Source organism: Pelobates fuscus, chromosome 5 (genome assembly GCF_036172605.1).
Source record: "Pelobates fuscus isolate aPelFus1 chromosome 5, aPelFus1.pri, whole genome shotgun sequence".
In the NCBI taxonomy this organism is placed as follows: domain Eukaryota; kingdom Metazoa; phylum Chordata; class Amphibia; order Anura; family Pelobatidae; genus Pelobates; species Pelobates fuscus.
Window position 1 is genome coordinate 323,667,159 of NC_086321.1, and position 19,570 is coordinate 323,686,728.

Genomic DNA, 19,570 nt, shown 5'->3' on the forward strand with positions numbered 1-19,570 from the left:
CTTTTCAGAACACAAAACATTTTTTTTTTTTATATATAATGTTTATTTTGTTTTCAAAATATTAAAATTTCATCCAAACTTAGAAAACATAGACATTTACCAACAAAATACAATAACAAATGACAAACAATTGAAAGGAGATATGACTGAGCTCCATGAGAGGAATGTATATCTCTGAGTAGGATTTAATACATTGATTTTCTTAGATATAGTTCTCTTTTAACCATTTGAGCTGAAAAAGGCAAGAACTTTTTGAAGACAGCATTCTTTTTTTTTTTTATTGATTAATTATTCATCCAACTCAATCCATTTTCCACCTTAAGTTGTAAAATAATTTGAATCTTCCATTGTAAATACATAATTTCTTGGGATTTTTTTCCAACTTCTAGCTATTAATATCTTGGATGCAATAAAGCCGTGTATTACAATATGGTTTTAAATTTGAGCTAACCTTGGCCAGTACAATATGTATGCAATAAAGCTGTTTGGGGAGTTTTTTCGATTTAGATCTTGATATCAGAATGTAAAGTTTAAATATCGGTACCCATTCCCAGATTTTGGCCCAAAATTGGCCCATCTATTTAAATTTGGTGCAGCCGGTTGTACGGACAGAGAGGGGGAATGTTGCGTTATAACCAATGACACCACGCCTCCCAAAGTGGGCATGTCAGACAGATGCCCCTCCAGGATAAGTTAGCAAAAGTATTTTGAGACCTGAGCAGGGATTAAAGGGACACTATAGTCACCTGAACAACTTTAGCTTAATGAAGCAGTTTTGGTGTATAGAACATGCCCCTGCAGCCTCACTGCTCAATCCTCTGCCATTTAGGAGTTAAATCCCTTTGTTTATTAACCCTTGTCACACCTCCCTGCATGTGACTTGCACAGCCTTCCATAAACACTTCATGCAAAGAGAGCCCTATTTAGGCTTTCTTTATTGCAAGTTCTGTTTAATTAAGATTTTCTTATCCCCTGCTATGTTAATAGCTTGCTAGACCCTGAAAGATGTATGTGATTAAAGTTAAATTTAGAGATTGAGATACAATTATTTAAGGTAAATTACATCTGTTTGAAAGTGAAACCAGTTTTTTTTTTTCATGCAGGCTCTGTCAATCATAGCCAGGGGAGGTGTGGCTAGGGCTGCATAAACAGAAACAAAGTAATTTAACTCCTAAATGACAGTGAATTGAGCAGTGAAATTGCATGGGAATGATCTATACACTAAAAGTGCTTTATTTAGCTAAAGTAATTTAGGTGACTATAGTGTTCCTTTAACTTTAGAGCAAGCTATTATGCTTCTTTCCATTCTCAGAGTTCTCATAGTCTCTGTTTTTGTTTCAATTCATTTACTTAGGGTCTCCCAAAGGTAAAACTGTAATCCAGATGTTGACCAGGTGCTTAGTGTACCCTAGACAGGTATAACTTAATCCAGTGATGGCTAACCTTGACACCACAAATTGATTCTGGACTACATTTCCCATGATGCTCAGCTAGCTTTTAGAGTCTAAAAGCTAGCTGAGCATCATGGGAAATGTAGTCCAGAAACAATTTGTGGCGTCAAGGTTAGCCATCACTGACGATGCCGAAAAAAGGCCAAAACGATTGTCCAACGTTGCTGTATCGCTTGTGCAGAGGAAACTTGCTGGCATTTCATATCTGGACTGCCCTTATCAGTGGGATTACTTTTATGTATAGATTTTGTTTGTAATGGCACAAGTGAGAAAAAAAACATTTTGAGACCTAAGCGGGGATCAACCAAAGGGTAGGCTAGTGAGTTTTTCTGAGCTTTTGCTCGTTGCCAGAGTTCTCATATAATCTGTTTTCGGGTATCCAATTCACAGAGTCCAGTTGAATAGCCCTCGCAAAGGGAAAAAGCCATGTGTTTGTTCAGTACAGCACTTTTCTGTGTTTCATAGTGCCTTATCATTGGTGTCCACATAGAATACCAAATAGCAAAATAGAGTGTTTGGTGTGGTTGTCTGTAATATTGTATTGTATTTGGAGGCTGCTTGTGAAATTCCTGTGTGGGGAGGGGGGTTGCTTGTGGTGTTCCATGTATAAGGTAGACTACCTGTAGCGCGCAATGTGTGAATGTGTGGAGGCTGTGGCTGTCATCCTTAGTTGGTGGGGAAAGGTGCTGTCACTCAGACTACTTTTATTCCTCAAATTCACTTCCTCAGTTAAAAGTAAATAACTCATCATGCTTTTCGTGCACAGAATTACCGACAATATCCCCCTGAAACACACTGCAGCGCCTATACTCACTACATATAAAGAACAACCCCTATTCCCCTACAAGCCACAATACAGTACCACTATCCCAACACACACACACACACACACACTACAGCCCCTATCTCTTCCACACATACACCACCCACACTCGTCCCCTCCACTACAGTTTCAATGCCCACACACAGACACACTTCAGCCCCTACCACACCCCACACATAGACACAAACACAATATTAAATCAAGGCTTATACTTCTGTGAAGCCAAATGTTCTTTGTAGAGCAAACTGACTATTAATTATGCAATAGCCCATTGACCCGATAGGTTCCTAAATGTATTTAAAACAATAAACCTTATTTACCAAGGCTCAGTTTAAAGTGGGAAAAAAACTACGTGTTAAACAATTTAAAAGCCCTTTGTACAAATGATGCTTGGCTGATATATTATTGTCACTTTAAAAACAGGGCAGGACTTTTGTTAATAACATATAATGCTATTTCACCAGCTTTAAATTGTTAAATACTATTATTATTTTTATTAACCACATTTACAATAAGAAGAGGCTGATAGACTATGAATAGAATTCCAGCACCATGCAACACATGACCTTGCCAACCAGGAAGTGAGAAGCCCAGTAAGCAACACCGGATAGAGCTGCGTTCCAAGCCTCGCTCTCGCTCCTGCCATGTCTTCTCTGTAATGCATGTTCTAATTTGCACATGTGCGCCTCTCCGATTCACAGTTTTGTAGCAGCATGCTTTGCGTCGCGGCAGCTCGAAGTTTGAGGCACACAGCAGCTGGGCTCAAGAGCTTGCAATCGTTGCCCCTTGGCAAAACGCTGCCCTGCGTAACTGAGCACCCATCAGTTTTATTCAGGCATTTTGGCAGCAGTGCCCGTGGAGGAAGAGTGATTCCTCACAAGTCACTGGAAGAAGAGAAGTTTGAGTTCATTGAATTTGATGCTGAGAAAAAGAGAGATGATGACTACGAAAGGCACCTCCAAAATGAGTGTGAGCGGCAGGCCAGAGAGGAGCAGGACACGGGGACCAAAGGAGTGGGAGATGTGGTACAGAAGACACTGCAACAACAGGTGATTGTGTTATTTACAGAACAATACAATATAATTTGGGGAGCAAGAGCTTACCTGATGCACACAGTATTATCTGTCTCTTTGAGACTGGTGTAAATTGGCATTAAGCAACATAACCTATAAAGCTTGCTCAGAGGGGTATGCTGCCTATAGTGTCCTGGCATCTTTATGGGTTCAATGTCAACACATTTAAGGGACCCTATAGGCACCCAGACCACTAAAGCTCATTGAAGTAGTCTGGGTGCAGTGCCCCTGTCTCTTTAACCCCGCAATTGTATTTATTGCAGTTATTGATAAACTGCAATAATTACCTTGGAGGGTTATCTCCCCCTCTGCTAGAGGTGCTTCCAGGTCGTGACTTTTTGTCGCCTAACTGATGCTGGACGTCTTCACACTCTGCATGAGGACATCCAGTGTCAGCCCGGGTGCATTGATAATGCAGAATTAACAGTTTTGTATTATCCTTGTCAATTGCGATCAACCTGGATGAAGGTGATTGACTAAGAGTTTTGTGTGAAGGTTAGTCCAACACTCTTCAGCCAACCAGTGGCATCTAGGTTGGGCAAAATTGACACTGATAATGCAGAAGTGTCAGGAGCATTGCAAGGATTTTTGGCTACACAGGTGAAGACGCATTCTGCCACCCCAAAATGTATCATTGTCTGTGTGTCTCTTAACCCCCTTTTGGCCTTTTACACATGCTTTTCCCCCTTTTGTGTGTCTTATGTTTTGTGTCCCTTTTCTCCTATGTTACTAATTTTTTACCCTTTTGATGATAATATTCCCACTTTTGCATAATAAACCCATTTTGTTGTCTTATCTTGTATGCTAGCCTGGCTAAAATATGAAAAATGTGAAAAAGCCAAGCTTCTTTGAACCACCTGCATCAATATGTTAGTGTTTTAAAACGAGGTATAATCTGTTGAATGTCTCGAATCTTATATATCCAGCCTGGATATGTTTTTGTTTTTATTGAGTTCTCATGCACATCACCCGAAGGGCTGTCATACAGTGTCATAGCCACAACATTATTAGTGCACACGTCCAACCTTAATGCTATGCATACTTACCCATCTATGGTCAAATTCAGCGTGAGCATATATTATTAATTCTGATGAATGGTACAGTAGTATGCTGTGTTCTTATTTCATATTATGATCTCGTCTGACTGTACCGTCATGGCACCCACCTAGTTTTAAGCCTGCCATCAACATAAAAACTGCTGGTTACTAGTTTTAAAAGCTGATAGAGGCTCTATGCTCACAAAATCCCAATGGATGACTGGGAAGTCCCTTTGTGTGAAGGCTCTGCCTGTACATTATATACACATCCCTAGTTCTCGATGGACACACTATTATAACTCAAATTTCACATATGTCTGAACCCTTTGTTGATTGTTGTTACCTATATAGATATGGATAATCTAGCACTGTTAAGCGATGACTATCTTATTTTACTCTAGCGATTACACTGTTTAGCCAAGCTTGCTATACTTATATAATTATATAAAAATGTGCAATATCTCATGCTGTGTATAACATCAGTACATATTTAAACACGCTGCTGTGTGGTGAATGTCACTACCTTGTAATCTCCTGCACAAAAAAAAAAAAATACCAAAAAATTAATCTCTTATTCATCTCTTATCACCCCTTATGCCCCCCTTTCCTCCCTAAATATAATACAAATCTTCCTTGTATTCAAGTCTGCAGCTGCTGCCTCTGCCCCTGATCTGCCTTCTGTGGTGGTCTGAGCCAATCACAATGCTTTCCCCTAGGATTGGATGAGACGGTGAGGAGGCAGATCAGGGGAAAAGTCAGCACAAGTCAAACACAGCCCTGGCCAATCAGTATCTCCTCATAGAGATGAATCGATGCATCTCTGAGGAAAGTTCAGTGTCTCCATGCTGTAGTGGTACTGGTGACTATAGTGTCCCTTTAATGTCTCTTTATATTGATGCGATTTTTATTTAAATTTTTTTTATGCAATGATTTCAACTTGCTATAATATTACGTGTTGGTTTTCATCTGTTTGTACACAGTAATATTTTATCAATAACATGCATTACTTGTGTACTCTTTAATGCAGGTTACAGCTCTCAAGCCTTTTTTGGATGAACATTTGAAAGAGATTGAGTTCAAACATGAACTGATTTCAGACATAGAATTTAGGGATGTCGGATACACACCTGTTACAAATAACAAAAAGAAACCGAACAAACAAAAAGGGGAACATAAAATATTTGGACAGCCAAACCCTGACCTTCCTATGAGTGAGAAGCAATGCATGGGATGTGGTGCATTAATGCATAGCTTGGATCCATCTATTCCTGGCTTTGTACCTAGTGAAAAGTATGTCCAAATTTTAGAGGAATCTGAAGACTTGACGGAGGATGTTATATGCCAACGGTGCTTTTTACTTGTCCACCATCAAAAGGCTCTGAACGTTTCAGTGTCACAGGAGCAGTACCGGAATATTGTGAGCAACATTAAAACAAAGGAAGGACTGGTACTGTTCATGGTGGATATGCTTGATATTCCAAATTCTGTTTTTCCAGATATCCTAGATATTGTGGGTGTAAACAAAACTGTTATGGTTTTAGGAAACAAAATTGATTTACTTCCTGGTGATTCTAACGGGTACCTGAAGCGCATCAAAGGCCAGCTGAAACAGTACTGTATAAACGCAGGAATTAATAGAAACGGAAAAATTACGGATGTCCGCCTAATAAGTGCTAAAACCGGTTATGGTGTAGAAGAATTGATTACTGCTTTGCAGACTTCGTGGAAATATAAAGGAGATGTATATTTAGTAGGAGCCACCAATGCTGGTAAATCAACTCTGTTTAACAGTTTGTTGCAGTCCGATTATAGCAAAGCAAAGGCATCGGAAATCATTAAGGCAGCAACCATTTCTCCATGGCCAGGTAATATATGACGAAATATTAAAGTGTGTTTTAATAAAACCAGTGTTATAACTATCATAATAGTAGTGTAGCTATTACAGCACCTAATATACAGGGAGCGCTTGCTTGCTTGCTTGCAGTGCACTCTAATATATTGTAGATTAGAATGTGTTCCTGGGCACTATTCCATTCTATCAGCCAGAAATGATTGATAAATATTGATTGATTTCAGCTGATATTTTTATAGACTATCGACTGGATTTGATGCCATCTAAAATTCTAACAACCAGTGGCTGCTCACTGTAATTGTACACGAGTGAATGGGCAACTATTGCCCACTACTGGCTGCTAACTGTAATAATACTAGCATCTGGGCTGCTATTCTCTGCTCCCTGTTTTTTTAATTTGAAGCCCCCATCTGATGCCCACGTGGGGGTCCAGTGCAAGATTCCACCATTTACGTTATTAGTGACTGTGCAGCAATACCTCCCTTATATACTAATGTGGGGGGTCATATTGCCCCGCACATGGATTTATCTATTTATTTGCTCTGTGTGCTGTTGATATTTTCCAGGCAAGTAAAATGGTTATATTTCAGAATCCGATATTTTTTAAATGCGAAGTGTAATATCAATGTGATAGGGGTTAAAACCTACATTTTACTAATGTGGGACTTATATTAAGTGATTAAAGAATGCTAATTCTATGAACATAGTATGTTTAGACTTACTATTTGTTTGCTGATCATCTAATCTGTATGTACGTTGTGTTCCAAATGGTATTTGTTTATAGGGTCACCTTTTTCAATTCTCAAATTATATAGATAAAGCATGAAAGGATCACTATAGTGTCAGGAAAACAAAGCGGTTTTCCTGACACTATAGTGCCCTGAGGGTGCCCCAACCCTCAGGGTCCCCCTCCTGTGGCGCTGAAGGGGTTAAAACCCCTGCAACAGCTTACCTTAATCCAGCGCCGGTGACCTCTCTTCCCCGTCCGACGTTGGCTCCCCCGTCCGATGTCACTGGAACGGAATGCGCATTCCATGCCGCGCGCGCATTCAAAGTATCCATAGGAAAGCATTTCTCAATGCTTTCCTATGGATGCTCTGCGCGATGGAGGCGAAATTTGCCTCCAGCATCGCAGATGTGCCTCTAGTGACTGTCCGGAAGACAGCAACTAGAGGCTGGCTTAACCCCAAATGTAAACATAGCAGTTTCTCTGAGGGACCTGGCACCCAGACCACTTCATTGAGCTGTGAGGGTGACTATAGTGTCCTGGGTGACTATAGTGTCCCTTTAAGATCTATGCATAAAAAAAAAAAATCCAAGATCTTTGATACATCTTAGGCTTTTATTTTACAGTGGATTCCACACAGACTAGGCAGTTACTTAGTGGTCAGTGGTGATGCTCACATTCTATGACATTACTGAGCTTCTCACAAATGTGTGCACAGTAGTGCTTTATGGACATGTCAGAAGTTTCTGGGAATTGTAGTTAACCTGTCCGGTTTCTGCTGTAAAACGCTAATAGCTGAACAACAACTCCCAGAATGCATTTTACTGCAAGTAGCACTAATAACGATCTGAGACTGCAGAAGGCAGCTCTGGCTCTATTATTTTCCAAAATAAAAAAGACACAACACCTCCAGTAAGCAATTTTTTTTTCCAAGGTACTAATTCACAGCACTATGGGGCCCACATGTTACTGGCCATTATTACTATTCATGTAGTGAATTTTCTACTTCCCACTTACAGGCATTGGTTTTACATTAGTGGCATTTTATCTGCTAAACTCAATAGATAGAAACTCCATCTTGTTCTTCAGAATCTTTATTAAAAGATTACTCCAATTTGAAGTGGTCATGGATCCTGGTGTCTCTATGTGCAGCATTTTGCTGTGAAACACTGCACATACAAAGTATAACCCCTCTGCTTTTGGAGTCGTAACTCCACCTTGGGCCAAGTCACTGGGGCGCCATTAGTCAGCCCAGTACAAGAGTTCTGGTCTGACATATCATATTCTCTGCATGTTTCTATCTCTCAGCCAAGTGAACAAATGGCAGGTTTATTATCTGACTTTTGCAGCTCTGCAAAAGCTGGATATTGTAAACCTGTCTACAGAGGAGACCAGGAGCCAGCTGGACCCAGGTAAGAGGACAATCCATTGCAAAATGGTTTGCTCTATTACAAGGGTGAACTGGGTGGGCTGTAGTGGTTATGATGGTTGGAGTAACCCTTTAATATTTATTCCAAGGCACAAAAAAACAATCTTCAACTAATAGCTAACTAATAATCATGGAATAATTAGTCTTAGCGGTATTAGAGCTAGAAGCAAAGAGGTGTGGAAGATATTCTCTCTCATGACGCAAGCTATTCTTCCCTCTTTTTGCTTAATGGGACACTATAGTCAGCAGAACAACTACAGCTTAATGTAGTTGTTTTGGTGAGTATAATCATTCCCTGTAGGCATTTTCATGTAAACACTGCCTTTTCAGAGAAAATGCAGTGTTTACATTGCCTCCTAGGGACACCTCCAGTGACCACTCCTCAGATGGCCACTGGAGGAGGTACTTTTGTGCAGCACTGCCGTTCAGCGTCTCTATGCTTGCATATGCTGAATATGCTGTGCAATTTTGGGCGCCTGTTCTAAAGAAAGATGAAATGGCACTAGAAAAAGTCCAGAGACGAGCTACAAAATTGATAAAAGGAATGGAGCATTTTAGTTATGAAGAAAGGTTAAAAAAAATTTAATTTGTTTAGCTTGGAAAAACGGCGCCTGAAAGGGGATATAACTTTATAACTTTATACAAATATATTCGGGGCCAGTACAAACCTTTATCTGGAAATCTATTCATAAACAGGGCTATACATAGGACACGAGGTCACACATTTAGGCTGGAAGAAAGGAGATTTCATCTAAGGCAAAGAAAAGGTTTTCTTTTACAGTAAGAGCAATAAGGATATGGAATTCTCTGCCTGAAGAGGGGGTTTTGTCAGAGTTGCTACAGATGTTTAAACTGCAATTGGATAAATACTTAAACATAACATACAGGGATATAATTTCTAATTAGTGGGGTAATAGCTGCTTGAGCCAAGGATAAATCTGACTGCTATTTTGGGGTCAAGAAGGAATTTCTTTCCTAGTTTGTGGCAAAATTGGAAGCGCTTCAGACTAGGTTTTTTGCCTTCTTTTGGATCAACAGCAATAACATACCGTATTTTTCGCTCCATAAGACGCACCTCACCATAAGACGCACCTAGTTTTTAGAGGAAGAAACCCAGAAAAAAAATATTCTGAACAAACTGTCCCATAGTGTTTCTTACTATGGGACAGTTTTGTTCAGAATATTTTTTTTCTCCCCTGTCCCATAGTGTCCCCCCCCTCCCATAGTCTTCTCCTCTCTCCCATAGTCTTCTCCCCCCCCCTCCCATAGTCTTCTCCTCTCTCCCATAGTCTTCATCTCCCCCCCCTCCCCATAGTCTTCATCTCCCCCCTTCCCCATAGTCTTCATCTCTCCCCCCCTCCCCATAGACTTCATCTCTCCCCCCCTCCCCATAGACTTCATCTCTCCCCCCCTCCCCATAGACTTCATCTCTCTCCCCCCTCCCCATAGACTTCATCTCTCTCCCCCCTCCCCATAGACTTCATCTCTCTCCCCCCCATAGACTTCATCTCTCTCCCCCCCATAGACTTCATCTCTCTCCCCCCCATAGACTTCATCTCTCTCCCCCCCATAGACTTCATCTCTCTCCCCCCCATAGACTTCATCTCTCTCCCCCCCCATAGACTTCATCTCTCTCCCCCCCCATAGACTTCATCTCTCTCCCCCCCCATAGACTTCATCTCTCTCCCCCCCCATAGACTTCATCTCTCTCCCCCCCCATAGACTTCATCTCTCTCCCCCCCCCCATAGACTTCATCTCTCTCCCCCCCCCATAGACTTCATCTCTCTCCCCCCCCCATAGACTTCATCTCTCTCCCCCCCCCATAGACTTCATCTCTCTCCCCCCCCATAGACTTCATCTCTCCCCCCCCCCATAGACTTCATCTCTCTCCCCCCCCCATAGACTTCATCTCTCTCTCCCCCCCCATAGACTTCATCTCTCCCCCCCCCCCATAGACTTCATTCCCCCCCCTCCCATATTCTTCTCTCCCATACTGTCCCCCTCCCCCTCCCCTTGTCCCATAATTACTTACCTGTCTTGTAGCGTTGGCCGGCAGCACAGGGCGCACCGCGGCACTGGAACTTGAATTTCAGGTTCCGGTTTCCGGCGGGACTGAAAGGAAGTGTGCACTCAGCTTGTGCACACTTCCTTTCAGTCCCGCCGGAAACCGGAACCTGAAATTCAAGTTCCAGTGCCGCGGTGTGCCCTGTGCTGCCGGCCAACGCTACAAGACAGGTAAGTATTCGCTCCATAAGACGCACAGACATTTCCCCTCACTTTTGAGGGGAAAAAAAGTGCGTCTTATGGAGCGAAAAATACGGTATGTGAGGAAGGCTGAACTTGATGGACGCAAGTCTCTTTTCAGCTATGTAACTATTGATTCAATGTATCTCTAAGGATTGGCCAAGCTGGCGTTTGGCCCCGCCTACTTTCCTATTTCAGCCAATCCAATGAAATAATACATTCTGGTGATGTCAGCAAGGAGGCTGATTGGGGGCGAGGCGCTGGCAATAAGGTAAGTTGTATTACCTTTTAAGGGGGCTACGGTGGACAAGCGGGGCCAGGAATACATGTTTGTGTTCCTGATGGAGATCGACTGATTATCGGTCTGGCCGATATTATTGGCCGATATTCTGTATTTTCACCAATATCGGTAACGGCCAATACCGATATTGCAGATAATGCAGACGAGGACCGCCATCAGGTCATAGGGTGCCCGCGGCGGTCCTGGTGGGCGCAGCAAGCGCTTACTTACCTTCTCAGCAACTCCCTTTAGCTCCCCTGTCCAACTCTCACGAGTCCCGCGGCCGTCAGAGCGTTGCCACGGGTTACCATGGCAATGCTCCGCGCGGCACACATGCCGCGAGAGTCAGACAAGGGAGCTGCTGGGAAGGTAAGTAAGAGCTTGCTTCGAGACCCCACTGCACAGTCCATGCCACCGGACCACCAGGGAATGCCATATCTCCCCTCCCTGGCCAAGTAAAAAGCAGGGAGGGGGGACTAAAAAACATTATTTAAAAAAAAATAATAACAAAAGTTACAAATATAAAAATGCCCCCCACCCCATTTTACACCCTTAACATACCTACACAAACACACGCACTCTGCATTCATTATATACACACACTACACAAACACTCATTGCACAAACACACCCTCTGAATTCATATATACAAACACTCACGGCACAAACACACTACACAAACACGCACACTCTGAATTCACTATACACACACTCTGTATTCATTATATACACACACATTGCACAAACACACTGCATTCATTATATACACACGGCACAAACACACACACACATCACACACACACTGCATTCACTATACACACACCACACAAACACACAGTATGTTTGTGTAGAAATGTGTTTTTTTTTTTTTTTTTTTTTTTCATGGTAAATGTACAGAATATCGGTAAGTTATTGGCTATCTGCCTGAAAGTTCACTGATTTATCGGTATCGGCTCTAAAAAAAAATGAATATCGGTCAATTGCTAGTTCCTGACGTATAGTTTTCCTTTAAAAACAGTAATATACCAATACACATTCCGTGTCCTTGTTCTCTCATGTTATCCAGTTCATCACCTAATGTTCAAGGACACTGTTTATGTGGGATCCCTATAACCTTAGGGAGTCATCTGGGGCACGCTGCAGTGATTATGGTGCTTGAAATGTTAATTTAACAAAATAGTAACCTACAATATCTATGGTACAACATGGAGAAAGTCTACAATTTGTTGATTGCTAACAGGCAGCAAAATACAAAAGGTATGGCATATAGCAGGCAAAATGGGAACACGTTATGATGTAGATAAGTATGGCATTATCTGTAGTCATGAATATTGTTCAGCATTAGGGACCTTAGAGCCGTACATTGTCAGTGAACAATTAATATTATAGAATTGCATGTAAGATGTCAGTCTAGTAGTAGCATATTGTGACAAAATTTGAATATTTATTAGTTATAACTAGATCTGGTGATGTACAGATCTTCGTTTGAAGTGTACAGGGAGAGGGAGAACTTGCCAAAGGATATTGTGTCCTGGGTTAAGAACACAGGACCCCTGGGGGTAATTTGCATTCCTCAGTCAGAGCACTGGTATCCCATCCCAGTTTGTATTTTCATTGGTGGAAATATTTCATAAATACATTTCCTGTATGTACTGTTGTCTTGTAAGAAAGCTGGGAACTCCAGAATAAAGTTGGTTGCTCCTGCTTGCATCAAGAAGAAGTTGCGTGGCTGTTTCTTTGCAAAACTAGGTCTGCTATAATGCGATCGCTCATAGGAGAATTGTTAGCAGTTTTTAGTTAGAATATCCTGCAGTATATCCTGCATTATCAGTTAGTGGTACAGGTTATATAAAAATAATACCCACACCAGTGGCGTACATATAGGGGTCGCAGCTGCGACCGAGCCCGTCACTCCAGGGGGCCCAGCTGCCCTGCGGACCCCTGCGACCGGGGTGCCTGCTGTCACATTTTTTTGTGGCCCTGGCCCGGGCAGCAAACTGCCAGGACCGCTGTTCAAGCGGCCCTTAGGGCCACCCGATGGGTATGGATTTTCAGCGGGCCCGGTCAGCGCTGCGGTGCTTTAACAGAGCGACCGGGACCGCTGTTATGACATCACACCCTGGGGGGAAGTGACTGCCCCGGTTACTCCTCCCAGCAGTCACACAGAGCCCGCGCGGGAGGAATCAGAGGAGGGAGTCAAAGTGGGAGCTCTGACTCCCATCAACCTGAGCCACCACTGGACCCCAGGGAAAGTCACCCTCCTGCACCTAAAAGGTAGGAAACAGGAGGGTGACTTAAACATTTTGTGTATGTGTGTAGGTATGTGTGCCTGTCTGTCTGTATGTGTCTTTGTATGTCTGTGTGCCTGTCTGTATGTATGTATCTGTGTGTGTCTGTCGGGGGGGAAAGGGGGTGGGGATTGTGTGTACGCCACGGCCACAGATCATATTGGGCCGCATCGTCACACATGCACATTCCAAATATTTGATTTCAGTCTCTCCAGCATTTATTAGTAGAATTAACTTTAATTTGACTGTTTTTTCTTTGTCTTTCCAATTATACAAGGATTAACAAGTTCCGTTTTTTTTTTATTTATTTTTTTTAATACAGGTACCACCTTAAATTTGCTCAAGTTTCCTATTGTCAATCCCACACCTTATCGAATGTTTAGACGCCATGAGAGGCTGAAGAATGATTCTGCTAAATCACAGGAAGAACTCAGTGAAGAGGAGCAGAAACTTCTTAAGAGTCTTAAAAACCACAGTTATGTTGTTGGTACGCGAAGCTGAATTATAGATTGTTTTAGTGTTGTATGCATGTCTAATGTTTGAAACCTTTATCATAATGAAGTCCAGACAATTCCATCATTTTTAGGTAGTAGTTCTTTTTACTGGGTGGCCTTCGTTAAGCAGTTGTTGTGGTGCCATTTTCTTAACAATTTTTATTATGGTTTCAATTGTTCACGAGGGGAGGTCCAAAGTTTGTCATATATTGCCATTTATATAGCGCCAACAGATTCCGTAGCGCTTTCCATGCCACTGCCCACTCGTGTTCCAATTGAACAATGCTTGCAGAGCTGCAAGGGGAGAATCCAATTATATCTTTGCCACGTGATGTGAGCACTGATGACAGACGTACGTTTTGCACAAAATTAACATTAGTCAGCACAGAACAGAGTTCACATACAGACTCCTACCACCATGACCACTTCTAAGAGCAGAGGTGGTGATTGTGGTTGGAGTAACCCTTTTTACGTAATTCCTGAAGGCAATTGTTAGCAACAGATCAGCCTAACAAACACATGTAAGATTTGTTGGCACTTGGAATTCGTGAAAATTATCCCTTTTTAATTACATTTTTAATCTTCTTGTTTTTCTCGAGATATAGAGTACTTTTGTAAATCGGATGTCAATCAGAAAAACTGTTTCTTAATAACTTTACTTCTTGTAGGAAGAGTAGGGAAAACATTTAAAGTGCAGAAGATGAAAAGAGAAGATGTGATGTTTGATGCAGACTTGCTGTCTATTAGCACAGAAGAAGATGACAAGCCTGTTCTTTTCACCGAAGATCCCACGAAAGACCTGCAGTTTACTAATAACGAGCTGAAGGATGCCCACTGGTTTTATGATACCCCCGGAATTGTAAAAGAAAACTGTGTAAGTGAACAAATGAATTATTCAAATATAAACAAAAATCAAGCAATTATACTCTTGCATCTAAATGGTAAAACAACCTCTTAACTAGCAAAATGTAAGATTTTTTTTTCCTTTGATCATTATCTGATTTTAACTTATGACACCATATAACCAATTTGCTAGAAAAGTAGCCTTTTGTTTTGTCTGAATGTGACAAAACAGGCTACTGGAGCCAATTTCTGGACATGTACTGCTAAGGCTCCTGTTGTGTCATTTATCTTAGACAAAGAGTCTGTCTGCTCCCTCATGGTTGTCTTTTGTAGCAGTTAGCGTGTGCGTAAAATTTTGCTAGTTTGTTAACTTATATGTGAACTGCATTTAATAGATCCTTCCACCATTTTTGCACAATTACCAGTACAGCCAGCTGTAGTGGATGTTATGTGAGGAGTGCTCTGGTACCATCACAGTGCAAGTAGTCAAACCATTTTTGACAACTTATCTGGTGTTTGCTGGGCACCCGCCGCCACCCCTTTTTGGTCAGAAACCCCTGCACTGTGCTAAGCCAAGCGCATACAAAGAATAGGTTAGACAGATCACAGTCCACTCGCCCTCTCCCCATGGTGATGCTATAATTAAAATAATAAAGTGGGGGGACATGCGTAGTTTGAAGATTGAACTGTTTGGCATCAATTGAAAGTCTGGAGGAAACCAGGCGCTGCTCATCACGTGTGCAACAGCATTCTAACGGTGAAGCATGGTGGTGGTATCATCACGCTTTAGGGATAATTTTCAGCAGCATCGACTGGGAGACTAGTCATAGTTGAGGAGATTTCCTTAATGAAAACCTGTTTCAGAGCACTCGGGACTGAGCCAAAAGGTCACCTTCCAACAGGACAATGACCCTAAGCACATAGCCATGACAATGCAAGAGGGATAACTATGTGAATGTGGTTGGGTCACCAGAGTCCAGACTTGAACCCTGAAAAGGCCTGACATTGGCTGTCCACAGATTGCCCTTAATCCTGGCAACACTTGAGAGGACTTTCAGAGATGAATTATAGACACTACCCAAATCCAGGTGTGCAAAAATTGTATGGAAGTGAGGCTGTAATGCCTGCCTATTCTGCTTTGACAAAGTTCTGAGTTAAAGGGATTCTCCAGTGCCAGGAAAACAAACCTGTATTCCTGGCACTGTAGAATCCTGGAGTGCCCCCCTCCCTCCTGCCCCCAATCCAACGTCGCTGAAAGGGTTAAAACTCCTTCAGACACTTGCCTGAATCCAGTGCCGATGTCCCTTGATGCTGGGTCAGGCTCCACCCACGCTCCTCCCCCGCCATAAGCCAGCAAGGGGAGACCTAATGTGCATGCACGGCAATGGCCGCGCGCGCACTAGACCTCCCCATAGGAAAGCATTATACAGAGCTTACCTATGTGGGTTCCGGCAACGCTGGAGGTCCTCCTGCATAGTTTGAAGACGTCCAGCGTCGTTTAGACGTCCAAAGGTCTTCTAAGAAGCCGGAAGTCCCTCTAGTGGCTTTCTGGTAGACAGCCACTAGAGGAGGACTTAACCCTGCAAGGTAAATATCGCAGTTTATAAAAACTGCAATAATTACACTTGCAGGGTTAAGGGTGATTGTAGTTGGCACCCAGACCACTTCAATGGGCTGAAGTGGTCAGAGTGCCTACAGTGTCCCTTTAAGGGTCTGAATGCATATGTAAATGTGAATTTTTTTCTGTTTAATATAGTTGCAGTGGTGTCAGAACTGTGTTTTTATTTTTGACTTGACATTATAGGGTATTTAATGTAGATGCTGTGAAAGGAAAAACAAAAAACAATTGTAGCATAAGGCTGCAGCAGTAAAAAATGTGAAGATAATGAAGGGGTCTGAATACTTTCTGAATGCACTGTATGCAGCAAAGGACATTTCATTTGCACAAGTCACAAGGTCAACTCATGGAGAGCGTTACCCAGTAAATCTGTATGGTCACATACAGAGTAATCCAAACTTTAATAAAATATATATTATTAAATAGAAATGGTGAATTCATTTTATTTTTTAATAGAGGATACATTTTATTTTATTTTTCTTCATTGTGGACTGAATTCTATAAATGGAAAAATGAGAAATTCAATCATAGAAAAATTGAATAAATACAATATCTAAACATAATGTTAATACAATTCTGGGGGGGGGGAGAGAAACCCGCATTTGTGCAGATATCTGCAGGCAAGCACACACACACTGCTACATGTAATCCCTTAGATTAAATTAGGAAGCAGAGACCGTGTAATCAAGCAAAGATAACCGTTTGCTATGCATTTTAGAAACCTCTTCACATCAAAAAATGAAAAATCTATGTATGGAAGTATGACACGTGAGATGAAGTCTGTTTGGTTCGTTGTGGTTCTGGTATATAAAACACATCCAAATCATGAAATAAAGTAATTAAGATACATCAGTGTATCATGAAAGAGAATACTATATTCCCATCATGTATGTGCCTTCCAAGAGGCAGCACTTTTATCTTGCAGAGATAAGGCTTATATCCAATTTATTTCCTGGGCTTCCTTTCTTTATGATTCCGCTTCCTCTAAATGGTCAGGACAAATGTTTGTATGCTTAGAACAAAGAACCGATTTAGATGCAGATAATGGAAATATTGGTCATTCACCCACAGTCTAATTCAGTTATGTCTATATCAAGTACAGATATGACTTCAGTAGAAAATGGAGTTTGAAAGTCAAATCTGTTTCTTTAAGGAACAGTGTGTGTGCCTAGTTGGGGGGGCTTATGGGGGGTAGTTGATCTTCCTTACGGCTCACTAGCAATTTAACCAGTTTAAGAGAATCACAATAACAAATGATGTTATGTGAATGTCTGCTGAGCAAACAAAGCCCGAGGTATCATCCCTACAGCTGATGATTCATTGGGAAGCCATACCAGCAGGATATGTGAAATGCCTTTAGCTTTTAAAGATCACACTGATACCACAGCATGGAATAAACCTGATCGTCATTTACTTCTCATTATTTATCCATTATTTAAACAAAAAGTATTATTCTGCAGGTGCTCAACCATTTGAATGACAAAGAAGTGAAAATTGTACTGGCAACACATGCAATTATCCCTCGAACGTTTGTTCTTCAGCCTGGCATGACTTTGTATCTTGGATCGTTGGCACGTATAGATTTTCTGCAGGTAAATAATATTCGTTCATCATTTAATTCCAAGATACATTAGGTACAGTTTATAAATTCAGTAACCTGCAACAATATTTTTATTTTGTATTTTTAAAAAAATATATATTTTTATTTAAATGTGCTTTTTTTTTGCCGTAACTTTGTGTACATACGTATGTTTGAAATATTTTTTTCTTTCCCTGTAAACTTCGTTCAGGAAGCCTTATTGATCAGTTTTCTATTTTTGCTTTTAACAGAGTGAGAAACCAGCATGGTTTTCGGTTATTGCTTCAAACCTGTTACCAGTGCATATTACCAGCTCCAGTAAAGCAGATGATATTTACCAAAAGCACGCGGGCAAAACTCTTCTTGGTGTAAGTGAAGTTTGTTCTCCCTTGTGATGAAGGCATTATTGTCCTTTTATCTGGTATCTTTGAAGGATTGTGTTTTTTTTTATGTGTTTTACTTACTTTGTGAAAAAAGAGGAACAGGTGTCTCCCTGGAGTCTCTATTTTTGTTTTTATTTTAACTAAAGCATTGTCTTGGATAAAATCAGTGAGGGGCGGGGCCAAACGTCGTTTTGGCCAACTCGCACCTCCTCATAGAGATGCATTGAATCAATGCAACTCTATGAGGAAAATTCAGCGTCCCCATGCAGTGTGTGGAGACGCAAAACATCAGTGCTGCCTACTGTGCAGCACTGCCCCAGGAAGCACCTCCAGAAGGCAATGATTATACTCACCAGAACAACTACATTAAGCTATAGTTGTTTTGGTGACTATAGTGTCCCTTTAAGCTCTTGATCTCTTCCAATTGTGTCCTGTGTCATCTTTCCCTCCTCCCCAAACTTGGGCTACTCCTTTTATTCATCCTCCTCAACCATTCCAATGATCTATATTTCATCTGCCAGCTGTGTCCCGATTTCTCTTTCTCATACTGCGCTCCATGCTCCCACGTCTCTGCTGCTTCTCCTCCGGACCCTGAACAAACCTTTCCAAGCTGCAGCAGCAGACTGTTTATATCAAGCAGAGCACTACACAGTAGCTGAACTAATCCCACAGTTGTTGCACACAGCCAGGAGGATTTGCTCTCTGCAGGTACATGTGCCATAGAAGGTGATATACACATGTCTGGGTTCACACATGTTGCTGTATCCCTGGTATGTGCCATAGAAGGTGATGTACACATGTCTGGGTTCACACATGTTACTGTATCCCTGGTATGTGCCATAGAAGGTGGTGTACACATGTCTGGGTTCACACATGTTACTGTATCCCAGGTATGCGACATAGAAGGTGATGTACACATGTCTGGGTTCACACATGTTACTGTATCCCTGGTATGTGCCATAGAAGGTGATGTACACATGTTACTGTATCCCTGGTATGTGCCATAGAAGGTGATGTACACATGTTACTGTATCCCTGGTATGTGCCATAGAAGGTGATGTACACATGTTGCTGTATCCCAGGTATGTGCCATAGAAGGTGATGTACACATGTCTGGGTTCACACATGTTGCTGTATCCCTGGTATGTGCAATAGAAGGTGATGTACACATGTTACTGTATCCCTGGTATGTGCCATAGAAGGTGATATACACATGTCTGGGTTCACACATGTTGCTGTATCCCTGGTATGTGCAATAGAAGGTGATGTACACATGTTACTGTATCCCTGGTATGTGCCATAGAAGGTGATGTACACATGTTACTGTATCCCTGGTATGTGCCTTAGAAGGTGATGTACACATGTTACTGTATCCCTGGTATGTGCCATAGAAGGTGATGTACACATGTTGCTGTATCCCAGGTATGTGCCATTGAAGGTGGTGTACA

General features: G+C 41.7%; 1 protein-coding gene across 1 annotated transcript in view; it reads left to right on the forward strand.

The window, feature by feature from the left end:
- The first annotated feature begins 2,890 nt into the window (after nucleotides 1–2,890).
- The window catches only part of NOA1 (nitric oxide associated 1), a 46,648-nt gene continuing 29,968 nt past the window's right edge, over nucleotides 2,891–19,570 (forward strand). The window contains exons 1-6 of the mRNA XM_063457384.1: nucleotides 2,891–3,323; nucleotides 5,412–6,249; nucleotides 13,528–13,692; nucleotides 14,368–14,573; nucleotides 17,621–17,752; nucleotides 17,991–18,107. Coding sequence (XP_063313454.1) covers nucleotides 2,988–3,323; nucleotides 5,412–6,249; nucleotides 13,528–13,692; nucleotides 14,368–14,573; nucleotides 17,621–17,752; nucleotides 17,991–18,107 — 1,794 coding nt within the window. The 5' untranslated portion in view covers nucleotides 2,891–2,987. The remainder of the gene's footprint in view (nucleotides 3,324–5,411; nucleotides 6,250–13,527; nucleotides 13,693–14,367; nucleotides 14,574–17,620; nucleotides 17,753–17,990; nucleotides 18,108–19,570) is intronic.